The following is a 25,142-nucleotide window of genomic DNA, read 5'->3' as shown; positions in this document are numbered from 1 at the left end:
TCGTACCGTAATGAAATATTCGAGAAATTTCATACGTTTTCAAATATATTATTACAAATACTGTAACTCATTATTTTTGCTATCTTATTATATCTGATTGTGAGCAAATCAAAAGTAAATCATAAATAAATCGATTTATCTCCAGAACATTAACAATCGTCATTTCAATTCGAATTCAATTTAAAAAAAAAATAGTTGCCTAATTTACACAAAATTGAAAAAGTGCTCCCGTATAGTCACAGTCTAACCGCATTTGCAAATAATTCTGTGCGACATTTTCACTTATACTGTGCTTAGCTTGGCGGCATTTTCACATTTTTCAATAGTTTTCACAAAATTGGAAAAGTGCTGAAACATCAAAAATTTTAGAAAATATTTGAGATTTTTCATATTTCAATCGACTTTTGATTTTGCAAAACCAATCTCTATATTTTTTTCACATGATACATATCATTGTCTATTTTATTTATTTATTTGTGTGTTTTATTCACTGAAAAAGAGGCAAATTTAATACTCGAAACGTGAGCAATTTTTGTATATTTGATGAACTTTGTTTTTTATATAATATTTTTTACCACTTTTCAAAAACCAAGAAACAAATTTAGACCGAAAATTCTTGTTTTTCATTAATATCATGCAATTTTTTTTTCTTTTTATTTTTTTAGTTTATTTATTAACTTCCCATAGGGTAAGTTATTGTAATCGCTAAAAATCGAAATCGAAAATTTTTACATTTACTAGACGCGTTGAAGCTTTCTGAACATTTTGGCATACCTCAGAAAAAATTCAAAAAACTATTTTTTTGAAATTGAATTCGAAATGAAATGACGACTGTTAATGTTCTGGAGATAAATTGATTTATTTATGAATTGCATTTGATTTGCTCAGATATAACAATAAGATAGCAAAAATGATGAAAGTTACAGCATTTGTAATAAATAATATATTTGAAAAACGTTTAAAATTTCATTACGGTACGAGAAGTTCCAGCAATTTGTCTTAATGCACGATGCCATGAACCGCTAGTTAATGACTAAAAATTATTTATAACGACCTGATTGTATAATTTCAACAAAAATGTGCTGATTGTGCCAATTTTATAAATTGTCATCATAATAATGATGATGTCGTTAGTTATATAAAAATAGAACATTAATTTAGAGCTATATACATGTTTTTGTAGGATTTATATCTAAAATATACTTCTGTTTATTTATCCATGTCTACAGCCTATGTACGACAGATTACTAATTGTATTTATTAAAACTTTAATTTAATATTCTATTTAACCAAAAGCAAGAATTTAAATCAACATTGTATATATAATTGAATGAATTGAAAATAAAAATCCTTCGGCCATACAATTTCTATTCAATACGAACGGAAGCGAACTTGATCCGCGTTCACATTGATACAACACGTTTTCTTTGTGTTAAATTTAAAAAAATCAATTGAAAAAATTATAATACTGGACAGACAAGGATTTAAAAATATCGACAGAGAGGGATTTAATAAATTTGTGTGTTTGGTACATGAAAATCGGCCCGGATTTGGGTAAAATTGAGCCAGATTTGGATGAAAGTGGGGAAAAGACTTTGTTGCGTTTTTGGTTCAGAATTTTGTAAAATTTTGTTGAAAGATGTTTGTGGTCTAAGGATAAATTTAAGACTATTAAATTATATACATTTTTATCTAATATTATTATAATCTACAGATATTGCAAATGCCCTTAAAACAATTTGGAAAATTCGGTAGTTCTGACTTGTGATTTTGATACTTTGTAGTAGCAGTTTTTTTTTCAAATTTATTTAAATATTTCTTCAACTGTTAACAATATTTGAATATTATATTAGACAAAGGTTTGATAAATTATCTATTTTTTCATCTAAGATTATAATTATCTACGACCACTTTAAATGCCCTTAAAAATAATTTAAAACGAATTTAATCCGCCACTGCTCAAGAGGATTATTATATATTTGATTATAGTCTTAGAGGAAAACTGCACTTTTTTCACATTTGTGCAAATAATTATTAAACCAATAGAGGAATCTTAATACAGTCTTCGGCAATATTTTAGATAAATGAATTATCTAAATATTTACTAACATTATAATTACCTACAACCACGCTAAATGCCCTTAAAAATAATTTAAAACGAATTTCATCCGCCACTGCTCAAGAGGATTATTATATATGTGATTGTAGTCTTAAAGCGAATCTGCACTTTTTTCACATTGTTTAAATAATTATTAAACTAATAGAGGAAACTTAATACAGTCTTTGGCAATATTTTAGATAAATAAATTATCTAAATCTTCATCTAACATGAAAATTATCTACAACCATGCTAAATGCCCTTAAAAATAATTTAAAACGAATTTAATCCGCCACTGCTCAAGAGGATTATTATATATGACGGTAGTCTTAGAGCAAAACTGCACTTCTTTCACATTTGTGCAAATAATTATTAAACTAATAGCGGAATCTTAATACTGTCTTTGGCAAAATTTTAAATAAATAAATTATTTAAAACTTTATCTAATACTAAATTTATCTAAAACCACTGTAAATAATTTTAAAAAATTATTTTCGATTAAAATTTTCCTAACCATTTGTCGTACCTAAAAGAAAGAGATATTTTAAGATTTTTTGGCTATAAATAGCTTCGGAAAGACTCTAATTTTCGGTACATATAATTTCATCATTTCCTAACACAAATATTTACCAGTTTTATTTTTCGTTCTATAAAATTATATTTATAGAATCTGAACCGACAGACTAAGTAATCCATCAATTCTTCTAAAAGGTGTTTGTTCAATATCAGTTTCTATTTATAAGAAAATGTTTTTAGAAAATTGAAAGAAAACATTTAGCAGATTGTTTAATATAATGAACAAGTAATATTATTATGCATTTTATAAAACAGTTGAAGCTTTCATTTTGCGAATTTTATATATTTAAATGAATGCTTTACATTGTACTTGGTAAATGAAAAGATTTATTAAACTTCAAGTATGAAATGAAGTCTCTGTCTTGCACACAAAATGCAGAGGCGTAGTTTTTGAAAGCATTTTAAGGGCACTTGTAATAGTTGTAGATAATTATAGTGATAGAGAAAGCTTTAGATAATTTAAAGTTAAAAGTTTGTCTAAGATTGTTTTTATATATCATTAGGTTTTACAGAAATATTGAGACTAACGTAGAAAAATGTCCTTGCAAACAATAGATTGTTTAAATAAATTTTAAAAATATTTACAGTGGTATACATAACTTCAGTGTTAGATAAAGTTTTAGATAATTTATTAGTAATTTATTTAAATTTAATTTATTATTTATATATTTAAAGGATTAAACAATTATTAAAAAAGTTATCAGAGCAAATACATAAAAATGTATATGACAAATAAATTCTTGCATTAACAGTACTGGTACGCAATCCTAAACCCTAAGCTCCTAAATCGTATTATCTCTTTCAAATGAGTCCTGTTAATCTTTAATATTATTCAAGAATCTTCTTCTAGAGATTAAAATTGAAAAAAAAATCCCGTTATCAAAAACAAAATATTTATATCAGTACCCACGTGTTGTTCCTAACTGTCAATATTGACTTTCACTGAAATTCTCATCTATTCCAAGACACGTGGAGAATAATTCTTAGAAAAAAAATTGAGATAAAATAGAGATTGTAAGGAGCATTTGGTATAAAGGGAAATTAATTACGACGAAACTGCCCGGCTGATTTTACCAAAAACCAATCATACCGTAAAACATAGTTGTATCGGTTGCATTTTTTATATCTACGATTATTTTGTTAAACATTTTTAAAATATAACAATAGTGTTATATATCATGATGTATCGTTGGAAAGTATATAAAATTATCTGTAAATCTGTGTATAACAATTTGCAAATGTTAGAACAAAATTATGTAAAAATAATTCCTCAAACTTTGACATTAAAAATCTTGGTAAGGCGTCCATGTTGTAGCTTCAACGCTTTGGTTTAAATATATTTATTTTGTTATAATTTTTTTATTTTTTTTTAACAGTGTTATATATCGTTAGAAAGCTAATAAAATTATCTATAATTTCTTATTTAAAAATTTAAAACTCTGAGAACAAATCGTCTAGAAAAAAACTTTGAATATCAAGATTTGTAAACTGAGACATTTCGGTATATCTTTCACATTTTGCTGAATTTTGTCCTAAAAAATTTTTTCAAATGTACCGCGTGACTCCGGTCTCTCCTACATTTATATATATCATATATATGTATATATAATTTCTCTATCCCATATCATAGTTTAAAGAAGTGTCCAATGTTTGTTTATTCGAACAAAACCGTTATCATCAGCTGAAACTCGAGTAGGAATAATATTATTTAAGTCATCTGATAGTTTTTATTCGAATAGATTAACATTTCTTTAGAAATCCTACAAGGTAATTTATACTCAGATAATTCAGTGAAATTTAAATATATACTGTTATATAAAACTTGCTAGAGGGACAGTAGATTTATTCAATTTGGCAGAGGTGGATTTAGTACATTTTTAGGTATTATTTTAGGACCTTTGTAGTTGTTGTAGGTGCTTGGAGTGTTAGACAAAAATTTACATAATTTATTTATCTAAAATATCGTCTAACACTATATCAGGATTCGATTTCTAATTTAGGAGGTATTTAAATAAATATAACAAGCGTCCTGGATCTTGCTTCGCGATTATACTATTCGCTATATTGACCAGTAGTGGATTTAGGAGTGTTTTAATTATTAATTAAGGGCTTATGCAGTTGTTGTAGATACTTAGAATGTTAGATAAAAATTCAGATTATTTATTTATCTAAAAGATCGTCTAACACGATATTAAGATTCGATTACTAATTTAGGAGTTATTTAAACAAATATAACAAAGCGTCCTGGATCTTGATGATTAATAATAAACTAATAAATTCATATACATATACATGTATACATATATATATATATATATATACATATATATATGTATATGTATATATATATATATATATATATATATATATAAATGAATAAAAGAAATGTTGACTTACCGGAATGTCCACCAAATATTAAAACACATCGTGTTCAGCCAGAAAAATGCAGCCAGGAAGAAAAAGTGCATCAGAATTGCTGCAAAAGAATAAAAATTATTAAAATAACAAAAATAATTTATACATATATATATATATATATATATAATTTCTAATTATTACCGCAATCAATCATGTGTATTTTTCTTGGACTCATATTTTTAACTTCCCGTAGGGTAAGTTATTGTAATGGGCCAAAAATCGGAATTGAAAATTTTTACATTTCTCGACGTTTTGAAGGTTTCTGAACATTTGGCATACTTCAGAAAAAATGGATGTGTGTGGTGTGTGTGTGTGTGTGTATGTGTGTGTGTGTGTGTGTATGTATGTGTGGATACAAATTTCCAGTCACGTTTAGGGCGCACGGATCAACCGATTTGAATGGTTCAAAAAACATTCGATTCATATTGATAGGGAAAAGAGCTGATTAGTTTTTTGGCAAAGGCAGGTCCAGCCGTTTCGGAGATACGGAGCAAAGAGTGCGGAAAATAGAAATCGAATTTTTGAGAGAACGGAGTATCCGATTTGAATGATCTAAAAAACATTCAATTAGTGATGATTGGGAGAAGTGTTTATTAGTTTTTGGCAAAGGCAGGCCCAGCCATTTTGAAGATACGGAGCTAAATATGTAAAAAATGGCAGTTTTTGAGAGAACTAAGCGTCCGATTTGAATGATTCAAAAAACTTTCTGCTTGTCTTAAAAAATAATTGATTTTGGAAAAAAAATTTTGTTCAATTTTTTTTTTTTTTTTTTAGTTTTTGTTGAAACAAATAATTCAACTTTACAATTCAGTTTATATAATTCTTATAAAATTAGACAATGTTACAATATTTATAATAATCTATTTGAAAACATTCAGTATTCCTCGAACATTTCGTTACGGTACGGGAAGTTCCAGCAATTTGCCTTAAGGCACGATGCCACCCACCCCACTAGTTATATTAATATTTACTACTTTCTTATATATTAATATTTTTTATTTACTATTTACTCCTTTCTGTTATTTGTTTACCACAAGATTTTTTTGGTTAAAATTTTAATAATAACAACATAACTGTTTTCTATAATATTGTTTTTGGTCGAATCGTTGTTAATTATTTAAAATAGCGTTAAATAACAGTCTGAAAGATAATGATGTACCGCGTTATAACACTTATAACGCGGAAGTCATAACGGCGGTTAGTCACTTATTTGCCGTTAACGCCGGTGTCATTAAATTGACATTATTATTACATTTTTGGACACGTTTCAAATGCATTTTTGACTAGGTGTAAGTGGCATTTTGTGTTAAAATAAACATATACATGTATACATGAAATACATGAAATATAAAATTAGCAAGTCGGATCCAGATAATCTATTCTCTTTCGGGAAGTAAAAATTCTCAGACACATATTTAAAATTAATAATTCAAGTAATAAACTACAATGTTCTTTAACAATAGTTCGTCAAAAATAATATACATAAACTAGTAGGTCTTGAGGCAAATTGCTGGAACTTCCCGTACCGTAATTAAACAATCGAGGAATGAAAATAATCAATAATTGTTTTGAATAATTTCAAATAGATTATTATAAATACATACTGTGAACTTATAAGTGCTTTTTAAATTGGGTGACAAGCGTATTTTATGAACAACTTACGTGTACGTTTACAAGAATCCATTTTTTTTAAATGAGATTTTTTTGATAATTTAGAATTTTTTTCAAAACTTTGATTTTTTTTAAAAATAAAAACGTTTTTTTTTTAATATTTTGAGAATTTGGAAATTTTTGAAAATATTCGTTTTATTTGTGAAATTTTCAAAATACTCTCGAATTTTTGTAAGAAATCTTTTTTTTTAATTTCTCAAAATTTAGTTTGTTTTTGAAAATGATGAAAAATTTCTAAAATTTGAATTTTTTGAAACTTTGAATTTTTTTGAAAATTTTGATTTTTTTGAAAATTTTCAAAACTACTAAATTTTCTGTAAATGCATTTTTTGCACACCGTCTACTCAAGCAAAATGTTTTTTGAATTAATCTAATCGGATGATCCGTTCTCTCAAAAACTGCAAAAACGTTTATACACCCTTTGCGCTCCAAAACTCCGAAACGGCAAAATTGCCTTTTACAAAAACGCCTCGCGATCGAGTACGAATCGAATGATTTTTCAATTTTATAAATCGGTTATTCCATGCTGTCGAAAATGTCGAGGACATTTGTTTGAAGCATATAGATAAACTACATAATTAAAAATCTTGGTACGGAACCCAAAAAAAAATTATACAAAATGTATACACAATATCAAAATCTCTATAAAATATCTGATAATTTGATGTACATATGTCCAATAAATATTTTTGACCGCCAAATGACATTTTTTTTTTAATTGAGAGGCCATAACCGCTGGACCTGCCTTTCCAAAAATTTATTCAGATCTTCATCTTGTCAATACAAGTAAAATGTTTTTTGAATTATTAAAAACGGACGCTCCGTTCTCTCAAAAACTGAGTTACCGTCTAGGGCACTTTTTTCCCCGTATCTTCGGAACGGCTAGACCTGCCTTTGCCAAAAACTAATCAGCACATCTCTCTATCAATAGGGATCTAATGTTTTTTAAACCATTCAAATCGGCTGATCCGTGCGCCCGAAATCGTCGACGAAAATTTGTATCCGCACACACACACACATACATAAATTTTTTCTAAGGTATGCCAAAATATTCAGAAACCTTTGAAACGTAAAGATATATAAAAATGTTCATTTTCGATTTTTTTGGGATTACTATAACTTGCCCTACGGGAAGTTAATAATAAACTACAATAATCTTGAACAATCGTACGTCAAAAATAATATACATAAATAATTAATTTAAATAATATTTACAAATTATTCGGTGAAGTAGAAACAAAATCATTCTTTGTTTCTTTTGTTAATATTCTGTTTATTATTTACATTTATCTTTTTGTATTTAGGTTTAATTTTTTGTTTTTTATAAACCTGAACAATTTTGTATTATAAAACTTTAATAGTTACTATTGTTATTACTATATTAAGTTTTGATTGACAAAAAAAAAATTCTTTTTTTTGAAAAATTATTTTCTTATTTGTATATAACGAACTCTATTATAATTTACTCTCAAGGAAGGTTCATTGTCCCAAAAAAGCCAAGAATTTTCATTGCAGTCATAAAACATGTTCACTTCGCACAATTCAGGTTTTTTGTGTTTGCTAAAGATTTATATTTTTCTATTTACATGGAGTAGGTGTGAAGTGGTCATTCGGAGGAAAGTACAAACATTTAATTTTATTTTATTGAAATTTTTGGGTTGGGCCTAAAATGGACAAATAAATCGCCCACATGTTGAAAAGATCAATAAACTAGGTGTATATTTGGATACCAAAATGTATCTTTTTCCTGCTATTTTAGCTGCAGCTTATTTCCTTATCCAAAGTTCAATGTTCAGTTAATGCCCTCCTTGTCAGTTGTGTTATTTATATGTTACGTTATTATTACGTAACGGGACTTTTCATTGTTCGACATTTTGTGTTAAAATTACATTTTACAATTTACTGTTTTCCATTCGTCACATAATGATGAACTCCAGGAACTAGAAAATACCGCAAAATATGACAATAATAAGATGATGGTGACGACGACCACAACAATTTGTTCCGGTAGAAAGAAAATGTTTTTTTTAAACTAAAACATTCTGTTACTTTCCATTTTTTACCAAAATATTTCTTCTGGGTCAATTTTCTACCAGTCACGAAATAAATTTTTAGCAATAATTCTGGGACAATCTAATTCTGGGTCAATTTCTGGTGCAAGTCATGACATGATGTTGTCCAAATGTCTATAATTATTTTCACATGGGAAAAGTAATGGCAATTCCGAAAATAAACTTTGGAATGGATTTAAAAACAATAACACTCGCATTATATACGCACGGTAAACAAAAACAAACAATGGGGATAGACGGAGAGCTGGTGGAAAGTTTGCTGGGGAAAAAATTTGTTGGGAACGAAATTTATCGAGAATCAAATTTTTTTGTTAAATTATTTATTGTCGTCGATTCTAGTATGCTAAATTCTGTATTTTTCTACTAGAATTGTCAAAAAATGAGTTGATATATATTAATAAATTAACAAACATTCGATATGTATGAATGTTAATTAGTATCTTATATTTTGTGTAAAGATTCTTTTTAATAAATACAAACGCCGAAAAATGTACAACGAATTGTCAAACAAAAATACTTGCAAATTTTAATATACTAGATCCTGTATTTTCCAAATAGAATTGTCAAAAAATGAGTTGATATATTTTTTATAAATTAAAAAATATTTGATACATATGAATGTTAATTAGTATCTTACAGTTTCGTGTAAAAATCAGTCAGGCCGTTTCTTTTCAATAAATACAAACTCCGAAAAATGTACGTCAAAATGCCAAACAAAATTACTTGCAAATTTTAATAAATTACAGACTGTATTTTCTGAATAAAATTGTCAAAAAATGAGTCGATGTATATTAATAAATTAAAAAACATTCGATGCGTATGATTGTTAATCAGTATCTTGCAATTTTGTGTAAAGATCGGTCAAGCCGTTTCGTTTTAATAAATTTAAATTTAGAAAAATGTATCTCAGACGTGATTAAAAATGTTTCATCTTCTAATATACTTGATAATGGGTTTTATAATTAAAATTAATAAAAAATGAATTGATATACTTGGGTGAATTAAAAAACATTGGATGCACATGAATGTTAATTAGTATCTTACAATTTTGTATAAAGATCGGTCAAGCCGTTTCTTTATAATAAATATAAACTCCGAAAAATGTACGTCGAAATGCCAAACAAAAATACTTGCAAATTTTAATATATTAGAGACTGTATTTTCCAAATAGAATTTTTCAAAAATGAGTCGATGTATATTAATAAATTAACAAACATTCGATGTATATGGATATGCACTAATACCGATCAGTTTTGTGTAAAGATCGGTCAAGCCGTTTTTTTTTTAATAAATTTAAATTTATAAAAATGTACCTCAGACGTGATTAAAAATGTTCCATCTTCTAATTTACTAGATAACAAGTTTTATAAATAAAATTAATAAAAGATGAATTGATATGTTTGGGTAAATTAAAAAATATTCGATACATATGAATGTTAATTAGTATCTTACAATTTTGAGTAAAGATCGGTCAAGCCGTTTTTTTATAATAATATACTAGATAATGAGTTTTATAAATAAAATTAATTATAATAATAATTATTAATTAAAATTAAGTAATTAATAACTTGTGATGTATGGCATCGTGTTTTAAGACAAATTGCTGGACTTTCCGTACTGTAATGAAATTCTCGAGAAGTTTTAAACGTTTTCAAATATATTATTACAAATACTGTAACTTTCATTATTTTTGCTATCTTGATATATCTTATCTGAGCAAATCAAATGTAAATCATAAATCAATTTATCTCCACAATATTAAAAATCGTCATTTCATTTCGAAAAATAGTAAAAAATAGTAAAAATAGCCTAATTTACACAAAATTGGAAAAGAGCTCCAGAAAATCTCCAAAAAATATCTTATTTTTCACAAGACCAAATTATATTTTTCGCACTTAAGCTAATTTTAAAGAAAAGGCTAAGCCGATCGCATCGCAAAACTAATGAAAGTGAGTATTCTTCGGTGCCAAACGATTCAGAATGACTTGACGGATTTTTTCTGCGAAAACATAAACATATCCTTCGGTAATAAATTAGTAATTATTTTTTTGCGTTCTACTTAATTTCATCTTGGGATTTATTCGTGTGTGAAATGAAAACATGCAAATGTACTGATGACATACATTCGTACTAATCTAATGGCACTTAAAAGCATCATGATATTGCTGAAGACTCTTGAGAAGTAGTTAAATGTTAAATATGAAACAGATCATCATTAATTTTGTTCCGCACCAGTTAATAAATCAGAGAATTTATAGGACTATCTTAATATAAGATAATATAATTTTTTTGATATGCTCAGTGTTCTAGTTTTTCTAGCATCATTTTCTGCTCTTTTAATATTTCTTTAATATCCGAGAAAGGAACGATAGGTATTTCTATCGTTGAAGAAATTGCGAAATAGAAGAACATACGTCGAATAATTTTTAATGTCGAAAGTCGATCGTGTTTGGAATTCTTTCGCATTCACACCGACAGTTGTGGAAAAAGTCAGGTCCGGTATAAAAAACTAAGTGTAAGTAAAAACGATAAAAAAAATAAAAAATACGTTGTATAATATATAAATTAAATTTAAACTGGTGGTGCATGGCTTCGTGTCTTGAGGCAAATTGCTGGAACTTCCCGTACCGAAAATTCAAATGTTTAAAAGATTCATTTTTTTAAAAAACTGGTTGAAATAGATTTTTGAGAATATTTCGAAGTCGCTTTATTCAAAACTTTTATATCGGAGTGTATATAATTGTTTTAATGAAAATGTAGTAAATTTTATGTAGTTTCAACCTATCTAACTTAAAAAGGGTGCTTTCATATAAAGTTTGTGAGTTATTTGACAAAATCCTAAAAAAATGTCTCGAATTTTCTAATTATTGTGCTGAATAATGAAATTTCAAATTCAAAGTCGTTTTATTCAAAACTTTTATATCGGAGTGTATATAACTGTTTTAATGGAAATGTTGTAAATTTTATCTAGTTTGACCGTATCTAACTTAAAAAGAGTGCTTTCATATAAAGTTTGTGAGTTATTTGAAATCAAAAAATTGTTCCGAATTTTCTAATTTCATCTAGCTTCACCCTATCTAACTTAAAAAGGGTGCTTTCATATATAGTTTGTGAGTTTTCAGAAAATGTTTTATGAATCATTCAAATCACTTGATCCGTGTTCACGAAATCGTCGACGAAAATTTGTATCCGAACACATACATCAATTTTTTGCCAAAGTGTTCAGAAACCTTTAAAACGTAAAAATATTTTTTGCTATTCTATAACTCACCCTACGGGAAGTTAAAAAATATTTTTTATTTACTGAATATTTTGCCTGAAAAAAATTGTTTATAATATTTTTTGATGATCTTAAGTCGTTTAAAAGAGTTTTAAAATTTGAATTTTATTATTTAAAATGAGTTCTATATATTTATTTATCAAGTTTTTCATCTATTTTTTGCCAAAATGTTCAGAAACCTTTGAAACGTAAAAATATTTTTTGCGATTCTATAACTCACCTTACTAGAAGTTAAAAAATATATTTTATTTACTAAATAGTTTGCATGAAAAAAATTGTTTATAACATTTTTTTTTAATAAGCTTAAGTCGTTTAAAAGAGTTTTAAAAGGTGAATTTTATTATTTAAAATGAGTTCTATATATTTATTTATCAAGTTTTTCATCCATTTTTTGCCAAAATGTTCAGAAACCTTTGAAACGTAAAAATATTTTTTGCGATTCTATAACTCACCGTACTAGAAGTTAAAAAATATATTTTATTTACTAAATAGTTTGCATGAAAAAAATTGTTTATAACATTTTTTTTTTGATAAGCTGAAGTCGTTTAAAATTATTTTAAAATGAGAATTTTATTATTTAAAATGGGTTGTAGATATTTCTCAAGTTCTTAACTCACTTTAAAATTTGGATAATGCAAAATTTTATAATAATAAATCATCTTCAATAATTTCCAAAAAACTTTTGAGATAAAATGATTCTTCCTGGGTTTGGCAATTCCCATTTTTTAAATTAAGAAATAGGTATAAGTCATTTTGAATAAATATGCAGTACACTATATATATATATATATATATATATATATATATATATATATATATATAATTTACAGTTTCATAATTAATAATATATATATAATTTACAGTTTCATAAACGATAATTAATTACAAAAATACTAATATTGTATTTTTCCCATTACTCACATTCGAGTGTGAAATTTCACTTTCATAATTTTCTACGAATTCACTATATAGTCTTCCATTTTTTTGTTGCATCTTAAGTAACTTTTAAACAGTTTGCCTGAGGTAAATGAAATATTCGACAAATTTATACAAAATTAAATAACCTTTAAAGAGTTTTAATGTGTCAATGCCCTACAGCAACTCAATATACTCTAAAATCGACCATAAAAATACAAATATAATTCTAAAGCACATTGATTTAGGTGCATTTATTTGTTGCATCTTAAGTAACTTTTGAACGGTTTGTTTTGAGGTAAATGAAATATTCGGCAAATTTATACAAAATTATATTATCTTTCATGAGTTCTAATATGTCAAACCCTACAGCAACTCGGTATACTTTAAAATAAAATAATATGCTCTCAATAACAGAATATTTCTGGTCATTACTCATGATGTTTTATTTTTTTTCCATTGAGTTTAAGTGTGAAATTTCACTTTCATTATTTTTCTACGAATTCTTTTAATTATATTTTTAAAGAAATTAAATGTTGCAAAACAAATATAGCAGATTTTATGTCCGGTTCGCCAAAAATAATATAAAAGAACACATCATCGACTTTTGTGTTCTTTATAATTGTTTCTGCGAATTTGCTGAAGAACAGTTAATTTTTTGCACATGGCCAAATTGCTAAAGTAATTCTGAGTAAAATATAAAATTGAAATATTGCTCATGGGTAAAAATCTGTTATTTACATTATAATAAACTCGAGAATTAAAATTAGTTTATATTAACTTTAGAATAATTAATAAGAGAAAATAATTAGAAATTTGATCCTCTGGTTACTAATTTAGTAACGTACGTGACAAATTTCGATTTGAACAAAGTTCAAATATTGTTCGTGACTTTATCAAGTTATTAAAATAGCTGCAGCTAATTATAATCGGTTTAATTAAAGATTGTTTTGATAAACAAATCGAGAGAAATTCAACGACAAAAATACCAGAGTCGAACTTGTTAAAAAAAATTACCCACTATACGCCCAAATTGAAATTACGTCCAAAATTCTATTACCAAACATTTAGGAAAAACTATGAAATTATTTTATTTATATTTATATTTATATTTATATATTTGTATTTATATTTGTATTTATATTTATATTTATATTCATATTCATATTTATACCAAAATAAGTCTGGTATAAAAATTATCTATCACTTACCTATGGTTACGCAAACTTTGGCGTCCAAATCTCTTCCAGCCAATTGGCTGACTGCCAAAAGGGTGTCACCAAACAAAAGGCAAGTTACGTAATAAGTTTGGCACCTCCAATGTAAAGCATGATGGTTCCCTGGCACCAAAAAACCGACTGCCAAAGTTGCCAGAAGAAAAATCACACTTAGAGCCAAACCTGGGGAAAAAATTAAATTAGTTACCCAAATTGGTAAAAGATTGCCTATTTGGTTGCCTTACTTATCGGATAAAGTGTGTATCTAAGTTCGTCGTAAGTATCAACTGGCGTCTTCACAATAGGAATGTCTCCGATGCAAGAAAACACATGCACTTTCTGCAAATCCTCCTGCAGGTTGACATTGTTCATCTCCGACAAATCCCTGGAGGTGATCTTGGTCCTGATTTCAGGATCCGTCATCGTATTTCCATCACTGACATCATTGTACGTCAAAGCAGTATCAGGTTGAAGACGTTTCTGCAACTCCTGTACGTGAAATCAACGTTAAACAAATCGTAGGGCGGCGGAAGCCCAGTGGTCACAATCTTCTATTTACCTGGAAATTGTGCGGCAAAGCTCTCTCGATGCAAAAAGCCGAAGGCTGAAGTGTTGTCGAATCCGAAGGGCTTGTTTCGATGAATAAGGACCCGTCGTTTTGCACCCTTACAATATTTGAAGGTAGAGCATTGATGGCAAAGCCTGCGTGTCCTATTTTGCATGTTGGAAAACTTGAGACGAAGGATACTGTTGTGTTTGAAGGGTCTTCCAGCTGAAAAATTAGAGGATTAATGAGAATGAGAATAATGAGAAGAATTAATATATGTTATGAGTTTTGTGTCAAAATCGGTCAAGACGTTTTGTAGTAATAAATACAAATGGCGACAAGTTGTACCTCAAACTAGCAAACATGGTAGAAGGGATAAATTCTAATTAGTATTACTCGATAAATAGTGCAAGGATATTAATAAATTAACATCCACTCGATGCACTTGGATGTTGATTAGGAACTGTCAATTTTGTGTACACATCGGTCAAGCCCTTTCTTTTTAAAAAAATACAAATTTATAAAACCGCGCAATAAACTAAAGTACTTGCCGACAGATTGACTAAATTGCAAATAAGATTACTCAAGAACGAGTAGATGGAGATTATTGAATTAAAAGCTATTCGGTGCACATGGATGTCGACTACTAACTGTCAATTTTGTGTACAGATCAGTCAAGCCGTTTCTTTTCAAAAAATACAAACGTTGGAAAATGCGCATCAAGCTAAAGTACTTGCCCACAGATGCTGCAAATTCCAAATAGGACTTCTCGATAACGAGTTGACGGATATTGATAAATTAAAATTTTTTCGATGTACCTGGATGTTGACTACTAACTGTTAATTTTGTGAACAGATCAGTCAAGCCGTTTCTTTTTAATTTCAAAAAATGCACTTAGGCATAAGTACTTGCCGACTCTGTTAATGCTAGATTCTGTGAATTCCTAATAAGATTACTCGAGAACGAGTAGATGAATATCAATAATTTAAACACCATTCGATGCACATGAATGCTGGCTATGAGCTATAAATTTTGTATATAGATCAGTCAAACCGTTTCTTCTTAATTTCGAAAAATTCGCATGAACAAAAGTACTTGCCGACTCTTAAATGCTAGATTTTGTGAATTCCTGATAAGATTACTCGATAATGAGATGACGGATGTTGATAAATTAAAAACCATACGATGCACATGGATGTTGACTATTGCCTGTCAAGTTTGTATACAGATCGGTCAAGCCGTTTCTTTATAATATCGAAAAATTTACACCAAACTATAAGTTTTGCCGAGGCTAACATGCCAGATAATGTAAATTCCGGATAAGATTACTAGAAAATGAATCGATGGATATTAATAATTTAAAAACCATTCGATACATATGGATGTTAGCTATGAACTGACAATTTTGTGTACATATCAGTCAAGCCATTTCTTTTCAAAAAATACAAACGTCGAAAAAGGTCCATCAAGCTAAAGTACTAGCCGACAGATACTGTAAATTCTAATTAAGATTACTCAGGAACGAGTTGATGGATATTAATAATTTAAACACCATTCGATACATATGAATGTTGACTATGAACTGTCAATTTTGTATACAGATCAGTCAAGCTGTTTCTTTATATTATCAAAAAATCTACACCACACTATAATTTTTGCTGACGCCAGTATGCCTAATAACGTAAATTCCGGATAAGATTACTCGAAACTGAGTCGATGGATTATAATAATTTAAAAACCATTCGATACATATAAATGTTGTCTGTGAACTGTCAAATTTGTGTTAAAATCAGTCAAGCCGTTTCTTTTTAATAAATATAAACGTCTCAACATATGTTAATAAATACGAGTTCAAATTAGAACATTCCAAACTTCAACGATTTTTTATAACTAAACCACTTATCGCAAGCCTATAATATTTTAGTTACGACAAGTTTAACATATTTTCTTTTGCAAAAGCATAAATAGAATAAATTCAATAAGTTTTTGTCAAAGAGAAATATGATTTATGCTAATGAATTCGTTCGCCAAAAGTCAAAAGTTGCTTATTCGAGTCACGTACTGGTAAATGAGCCATTGTCGAGTTGGAAAAGTAATAAAAAAATAATTTAAAATAGGATGTGATGGGTTTTAAATGTTTTGAAGCAGACGTCATTAAAATTTACATATTTTGTAATTAAATTTAGTATATAAAAGTATTAAAAAATTTTTTAGGTATGTGGAATTAATAGTTGTTTGGGTGTCGACACTTGGGTGCAAATTTTCATAAAGTTGCTTATTATTTAAAAATTAAGTTGGATAAATAAAATTTATGTATTGGGTATTTAAAAGCACATCTTGGAGAACAACATATTAAAATTACAACCTATTAGTATAATTTTTGTGTCCTTTCGAGCTTCTTAAAAATAGCACTTCAAAAACTACACTTTGAAAACAAAACTACTTCGTGGCCTATGCATTTTTTGGTGGTACCTATTTGGATGAAACTGCAAAATTATTCCTAAAACGTTATAAAATATTGAAATTTTATTATTTAATATCTATCAATATACATCAAAGATTGATATATTGAAACTACAACCATCTAGTACAATAATTACGTCCTTACGAGCTCTTCAAAAAACAATACTTAAAAAAAAATACTTTGGTCTTCGGGAAGGTAATTCGAAAAATGTTTCTGCTAGTTTTCGAAATAAAATTACCACTTCAAAACTTTTTTTTCCACTTCAACTAATTATCTAAAATTACCTGTTTGTCGGATTATTTCAAAAAGATTTTTATCTGCCAGGTAACACCTATTAGGACAGGCGCCTAAAAACAGATGGACCTGGGATACCTGAAAATCAGGTAGCCAGGTGCCATAAAATTTTTGGTAAAAGGCAAATAAATTTGTCTTTGAACTGTATTTAGCCGCAAGTTGTAAAATTTGAATATTTTCTGTGTAATTTATTATGTTAAAATCATATAATTCAAGGAAAAGTTTGTGTTTTTGCCAGAAATCATATTTATCAAAAAAGTGATTTTCCAAGAGCTCTTCAGGACAAACTATTTGTACTAAAAATCTGTAAATTTAGTATTTCGTTTGTGAATATATGTACTTTGATAAGAAATATTAAAATCGGTGCCTTTTTATACAAAATTTAAAAGAAATTTATAAAAATCTAAACAAAGTACCTGAAGCTCATCAAAATTAAATTGTTACTACGGAACAAAAAGTTGATATTCAAGGAACTCTTCAGGACTAACTATTTGTACTAGAAATCTATAAATTTAGTATAGAATATGAATTTAGTTTATTAAAGAAATTTCTAAAAATCTAATTCTAAAAATCAAAGTACGCAAAACTCGTCTGCTTACTATGAGACAATTTTAAGTTATTTTCAAGGAGCTCTTCAGGACAAACTATACATATTAGACATCTATAATTTATGTACCAATATAAATTTATTATAGTTCTATCCAATTCTATTCTTAATAAATATTTATTATCCAATTTTCCCGAGAAATTCCTAATTTTCATACACGAAAATCTACTCCGGCGTTGTAATTAAATTAGGCAAAGTTTCGGCATTAAATTTAATACTAAAATTGCACTCTGGGGATTCCATTAAAATTTTAGCAAAACTGCAGTTTAATTTCTGGCAAGAGCATTATTATTTCTATGCAATTTTATATATATATATATATATATATATATATATATATAATCAAAGAAATTTAATCGCTAAATAGAATTCCATGTCGTGGCATTTTTCGTCAGAATTATTTATAAAATATTCTTATTTTGTTTATATTATCGATATCGAATACGAAACGATTATATATATATATATATATATATATATATATATATATCGATAACATTTGATTTAAATTGAAAACAGTACTCCTGAGAAATTTCAATTGTATATAATTAAATTAAAATGTTTATTAAAACTGCATATATACCGTGGGCGTCGTATCTTTAAAACTATTTGTCTTAAAGAAATGAAATATATGGCAAATTTGTTCAAAATTAAATAATCTTTAATATTTTCTAACATCATAATGTTCTATAGCAACTCGATATACTTTAAAAATGCAAACAAATATAAAAAAATCCATAGATTTAGTCTAAAACTCTTTACTTATTATATATTCTGTAACTTTCAAATCGTTCGTTTAAAGAAAATGGCACATTCGACAAATTTGTTCAAAATTAAATAATCTTTAATATTTTCGAACATCATAATGCTCTACAGCAACTCGGTATACTTTAAAATCGTAATTAAAAATGCACTATTAATCAGAACACTCAATGAGACAACTTCAATGCTTTGTTACATTCCAGGACATTTATTTATTATTTATTACATAACTTTTAAACTATTTGTCCAAAATAAATAAAATATTCTGCAAATACGTATAAAATTGAATTGTTTGTAATATTTTCTAACATCATAACACTCTACAGTAACTCGGTATACCTTAAAAATGCAATTGAACATGAGCAATGAATCCTGCTTAGCAATCAACAATTTGAAAAATAATTGCGCTTGAGGCGAATTTTGATAAATTTTCTGGTTTAAATAGGTTTTTTTATATTTTAAAGTATACCGAGTTGCTGTAGGGCATTATAATGTTAGAAAATATTGTAGAAAATTTAATTTTGTATAAATTTATCAAATATTTCATTTATTTTAGACAAACCGTTCAAAAGTTACACGAGATACAATAAATAAATGAATACCAACTACGTTTAACATCCGAAGCTTTACTAGGCGTAAGAATTCAGATTAAAAGTCTAGTTTCAATTGCGATTTTAGAGTATACCGAATTGCTATAGGATATTATAATGTTAGACTATATTACAGATTATTCAATTTTGTACAAATTTGTCAAAAACACCATGTAAATTTGACAAACCGTTTAAAAGTTACAAGAGATATAAGACATAAATGTCCTGACCAAGTCAATCTTTGGAACTACGAGTCCTCATTGAAAAGCAATTTTAAAGCACACAGAGTTGCTGTAACAGTTTATAATATTAAAGCAAATTATACACAATTTAATTCTGTACCAATCTCCAGAATATTCCATTTACACCAAACAAGCCGGTCAAAAGTTACATCAAAACTCCTTTTTATATAAAACAATAATTTCCCAATCTGGACATACGGCATTGAGCTATGGGCGTGCGCAAGCAATTCAAATATAAAAAAAATACAAGAAAATTTTAAGATGCATTGTGAACGCATAATGGTATATTACATATGACACTCTACATAAATATTGAAAAATTAAGACTATTAATGAAATGATAAAAGAAAGGAGCAAAAAACTATCAGGTCACCCAAACAAATATCTAAAAGAATTAAGCGAGGAATATCCTACTCGAAGATTGAAAGAAAAAATGGCCATACGATCTTAAATAAAATGTCAAAAAATAAAAAAAGAGATATCTCATAGGAGATAATCTCTTAAATGCATTTACATGCAGCATATTGTCTTAAAAAATGCATATTATTTTGATTGGTAATAAAACTATGCAAATAAAAAAAAGAGTGCGCGTAAGGTTCACATGCGATTGAAGTAAAACTTATTTTCTACTGTACAAGATGACATTTAAGTAAAAATAAATACATCATATAACAATTTTGAATGATGTTCATTAGTAATATGGCAACACTCGTGATGCACACATTTTTTAGTGTCAACCATTATACACATTTATAATGATAAATTATATATTTATAATAGAATTAAAAATCTTTACTATATTTGAAAAATAAAATATTCAGCAAAATTATTTAAAATTAATCGTCTATAAAGTTGTCTAACATTGTAATACCCTATAGCAACTCGGTATACTTTAAAAATCGTTATTGAAAATAAGAAATCTTTTCAAGTCTAAGCTTGTCATGAGTTTGAATGCGTTCACAATTTATTTTATAACTTTAGAATCACGCGTTGGATCTGAATATAATGTTTAAATCAAATTTATTTAAATTCAAATTTATTCATAATTAAATAGTCTATAAATTTTTCTTACACCAAAATGCCCTATAACAACTCGGTATACTCATAAATTGCATTAGAAAATAAATTAATTCAAAGAAAAAGTGAAACCTACGAATAAGAAAACATAACTAATTTCGTTTAAATTAATTATTATAACTTCTAAACTATTTGATAGAATCAAAAAGTGTCTTCGGTAAATTTATATAAAATTAAATAGTCTACAGCATTTTTTAACAACACAATGTGGGTAATTTTATTTAAAAAAAATTATAACTCTCAAACTATTCGCTAAAAGTAAATGCCATATACTTGGCAAATTCGTACAAAATTAAATAATCTATAACTTTTTCTAATAACAAAATGTCCTACAACTTTGTATACTCTTAAATTACATTCGAAAACAAACAAAACCAAATTAATTAAAGTCATTCTTCAAATATTACATGATCGGTTTGTCATTGTAATTAGCATTTAGAAATGAACCTTCATTGGAGAAATGAAGTAATTGTTGATTAATAAATTCTATAATATTCGTTCAAACAGTGGATTATGTTAAACAACCCCTAAACAAATATTTTCGCAACTTCACTCATCATGTAATAATTGTGTTTGAAGAACTTCGTGTAATTAAAATTAACATACATTTATTAACTGCTTGTGTAATTTTTTTTACTTTTTCGCTGGCGATATAATCTCATTCTTTGAACAGCTGTAATATCTGTCTTTCCTAAAAAAATATTTTCCATTTTAATGACTTCATAGATCTATAGAAACTACGAATAATATAGAAATAATTTCTAATCAATAAACTTACGTTTACTACACGGCACAAATGTTTCATTTGTTTTATTATTTTCAAGGAACAGGGTAAAATATTCTTCTGATTCAAACATTTTTCAATAAATCAAGATTTGTACTGCGATGTATCTTTAAAATGTCTATTTATCTATGCCGATTTTCTTGTTGGTATCGGTACGCATCTCTCGATCTCTATTCACTTACGCGACGACTAATCACAATCGACCCGTATTGAAATGATATCATCGAGAGCGAATGACTCCTCACTTGACCTTGCCGTAACAACTTCCGTTGCATTTGTATGGATTTACACCCTAGTAGCGCCTAAAGAAGTTTTACTTAAAAAAAGTTACATGAAATGTATTACCTGTACATCAAAACTCCTGGACTGTCCCAAAGCACCCTGGACAACCACACAAGTAGCATTGTCTCTACTATAAGCACCACCTTCACCACAACACTTCCTGATTTTAATCTTTTTTTTATTCACCAACCTGGCATCAATATATGCCTCAACCTGTTCGGTGACATTGACACCAGCCTGACTGTCCAGGTCACAAACCATGGCAGACAATTTATCGATACAAAAATCCTTCGGGTCATACAAAACATGGTGCTCCTCCACAAAAAGACTCCCATTTGCCAACATGTAGTAATTTAAATAAGGAACAGCCAAGTGAACTAATTTTGGTTTAATCCCGAACCCACAAAAGGGCCTGCTGAGTTCCTTCAATTGCCAATTGCTTGGTGTAATTTTACTATTGAGAAACACTTTTCGGGCTGGTGCGTAGATTTGAGGTAACCAGTTTTCACCGAGACCAGGAATACATTGTAAGTCGTCTTCGGAGTTGGCCAGATTTGATGGATCTAATTGTTGTAACATTTCCCCAAGACGACAGCATTTTTGCACTAAACTGTTGGTAGACGTTTTGACCAGGATTGGTGCAGGAATATTAGAACCAGGATTGGAAGAAGACGACGCATTTTCGGGTTTTACATGGGAAGGTTTGCACTGTAAAGTCACATGTAGTTTATATCACTAAGTCAAAGCACTAAAGTTTTTTTGGTTTTTCTTGAAAATCCTGAAAGGAAAAATTGGTGTTGATGAAGTATTCACAAAGGATTTAGGACCAGTAAAAATTGTAAGAGCAAATATGATTTTTCAGGAAAAATGTTGACCATTAAGTCTAAATATGACGACCATTGTCGTTTTCTTGGAATACTATTTAAAAATATTTACAGTAGTGAATATAACTTTATATTAAATAAAATTTTAGATAATCTAATAATCTATAATTTTATCTAAGATTGTATTAAGATTTAATTTCAAATTGGCAAATTACATAATTAAATACAAAAAGTGAGAAAAAAATTTAGATTGTTTGCATAATTTTAAAAATATTTAGGGTGGTTGAAGATAGTTTTAATGTTAGATAAAATTTCAGAAGATTAACAAATATCTAAAACTAGATTATCTAATAATCTACAAGTTCGTCTAAGATTATATTATTAAGACTTTTAGATTTAGAAATAGACTTTTTAGAGGATAAAATATTATATACAACGTCTACAAGAGCCTAGATAATTGTTTTATATTCAAATGCAATTTTTAAATATACCGAGTTGCTATAAGGCATTATAATGTTAGAAAATATTATAGTTTATTTAATTTTGTACAAATTTGTCAAATATTTTATTTATATAAACGAAACCGTTAAAAGTTACAAGGGTTATAGTAAATAAATGCTTAGATAAATTGCATTTGGAAACAAACCGTGATTGAATACTGTTATCTAATCTATAATAAATAATCTAATTGCTTTAGGGCATTATAATGTAGAAAATATTGTAGATTATTTAAATTTTGATTAAATTTGCCAAATATTTTAATTAAATTGGACAAACGGTTTGAAAGTTACAAGAGTTATAACAAACAAATGCATGAATGAATTTCATGCCAATTCGAGAACAAAACGTGATTGAATACTCATATATATTGTTTATATTCAATTACATTTTTAAAGTATACCGAGTTGCTGTAGAGCGTTATAATGTTAGAAAATATTGTAGATTATTTAATTTTGTACAAAATTATCAAATATTTATTTATATAAAACGAACTGTTAAAAAGTTACAAGGGTTATAGTAAATAAATGCTTAGATAAATTGCATTTGGGAACAAAAAGGGATTGAATACTGTTATATAAGTTGTTTATGTTCAATTGCATTTTTAAAGTATACCGAGTTGCTTTAGGGCATCATGATGTAAAAAAATATTATAGATTATTTAATTTTGTACAAATTTGCCAAATATTTAATTAAATTAGGCAAACGTTTAAAAGTTACACGAGATTAATAAATCACGGATAAAAAAAAAAAAATATTAAAATTTTAAGTAATAAGTGTTCTAAAATTTGATAAATATTTATAAAATACTTATGGAAAAATACGCATTCAACAAATATTTAAAACTACATCATTGTACATTTTTAGACTTTTTAAGCCACAATCAATTTTATAATATTTTTGTTCTTTTTCAATTCTCCGTAAAAAGATAAAAGTATTAAAATTTCAAGTAGTAACAATGTTTTCTCAAATTTATTAAATATTTCTGAAATATTCACGAAAAAACGTGCATTCAACTATATTTTAAAAACTACATTATTACATTTTTTTTAACTTTTGGGCCAGAAATCAATTATTGCAACTTTTTTTAAATCAAAACTGTCTAAATTATTATATAGCTTTCATAATTATTAATTTTTTTTTAATCAATATATAATATGTGAAAAAAATTTGCAAAAAAATCTAACAAAATTAAAATTAAATAATAAATAAATAAATAAAATAAATATCTCAAATATAAAGCTTTTGCAACTTGAAATTTTACAGTAGCATTAAAATAATTTTATTTAAAATTTAACACGAATAAAAAGCCTTTACACGTTTTTTCTTTTAAATCACAAAAGTTTTAAAAAAAATTTTGGGTTTACTGAAATAATTAAATCTCAAGATATATAAAAATAAAAATATGTACAAAACTAATTTAATTAAAATGAACAAACAAATTAAATTAATATTTTTTAATTTGTAAAAGACAAAAAATGATCAGGATTTAGGCTTTAACAATATTTACAGAACAAAATAATTTTTGCACGTTTTTTTGTAAACTATTAAAAAAAATATGTACAAAACAAAAATAATTTTAACCACAAATTAAATTCTAATAAATTTAAATTAAAAGACAAAATGATCAGTAAAAAGTATTTACAGTACAAAATAAATTTTTGTGCGCGTTTTTTGTAAACGATTAAAAAAAATAAGTACAAAACAAAAATAATTTGAAATACGAATTAAATTAATTAGTCAAAGACAAAATAACCAGTAAAAATATTTACAGTACAAACGATTGAAAAAATATGTAAAAACCAAAATAATTTGAACCACAAATTAAATTAATTAGTCTAAAAGACAATCAGTAAAAAATATTTACAGGGCAAAATAATTTTTGCACGTTTTTTGCAAACGATTAAATATTATTTTGGGCTGA

General features: G+C 27.1%; 1 protein-coding gene across 1 annotated transcript in view; it reads right to left on the bottom strand.

The window, feature by feature from the left end:
- Positions 1-5,067: 5,067 nt before the first annotated feature.
- The window catches only part of LOC113389728 (probable G-protein coupled receptor Mth-like 1), a 21,187-nt gene continuing 1,112 nt past the window's right edge, over positions 5,068-25,142 (bottom strand). Inside the window, exons 2-6 of the mRNA XM_026626742.1 lie at positions 21,960-22,604; positions 14,807-15,019; positions 14,493-14,736; positions 14,242-14,430; positions 5,068-5,150 (exon numbers count right to left, since the gene is read on the bottom strand). Of these exons, the coding sequence (XP_026482527.1) occupies positions 5,068-5,150; positions 14,242-14,430; positions 14,493-14,736; positions 14,807-15,019; positions 21,960-22,604 (1,374 nt within the window). The remainder of the gene's footprint in view (positions 5,151-14,241; positions 14,431-14,492; positions 14,737-14,806; positions 15,020-21,959; positions 22,605-25,142) is intronic.

The sequence above is a fragment of the Ctenocephalides felis genome, unplaced genomic scaffold, assembly GCF_003426905.1.
Source record: "Ctenocephalides felis isolate EL2017-DRISC unplaced genomic scaffold, ASM342690v1 CF-g0.4_SCAFFOLD_03573, whole genome shotgun sequence".
NCBI lineage: Eukaryota > Metazoa > Arthropoda > Insecta > Siphonaptera > Pulicidae > Ctenocephalides > Ctenocephalides felis.
Note: the sequence above shows the minus strand (reverse complement) of the source record. Positions and strands in the feature narration are given on the sequence as shown.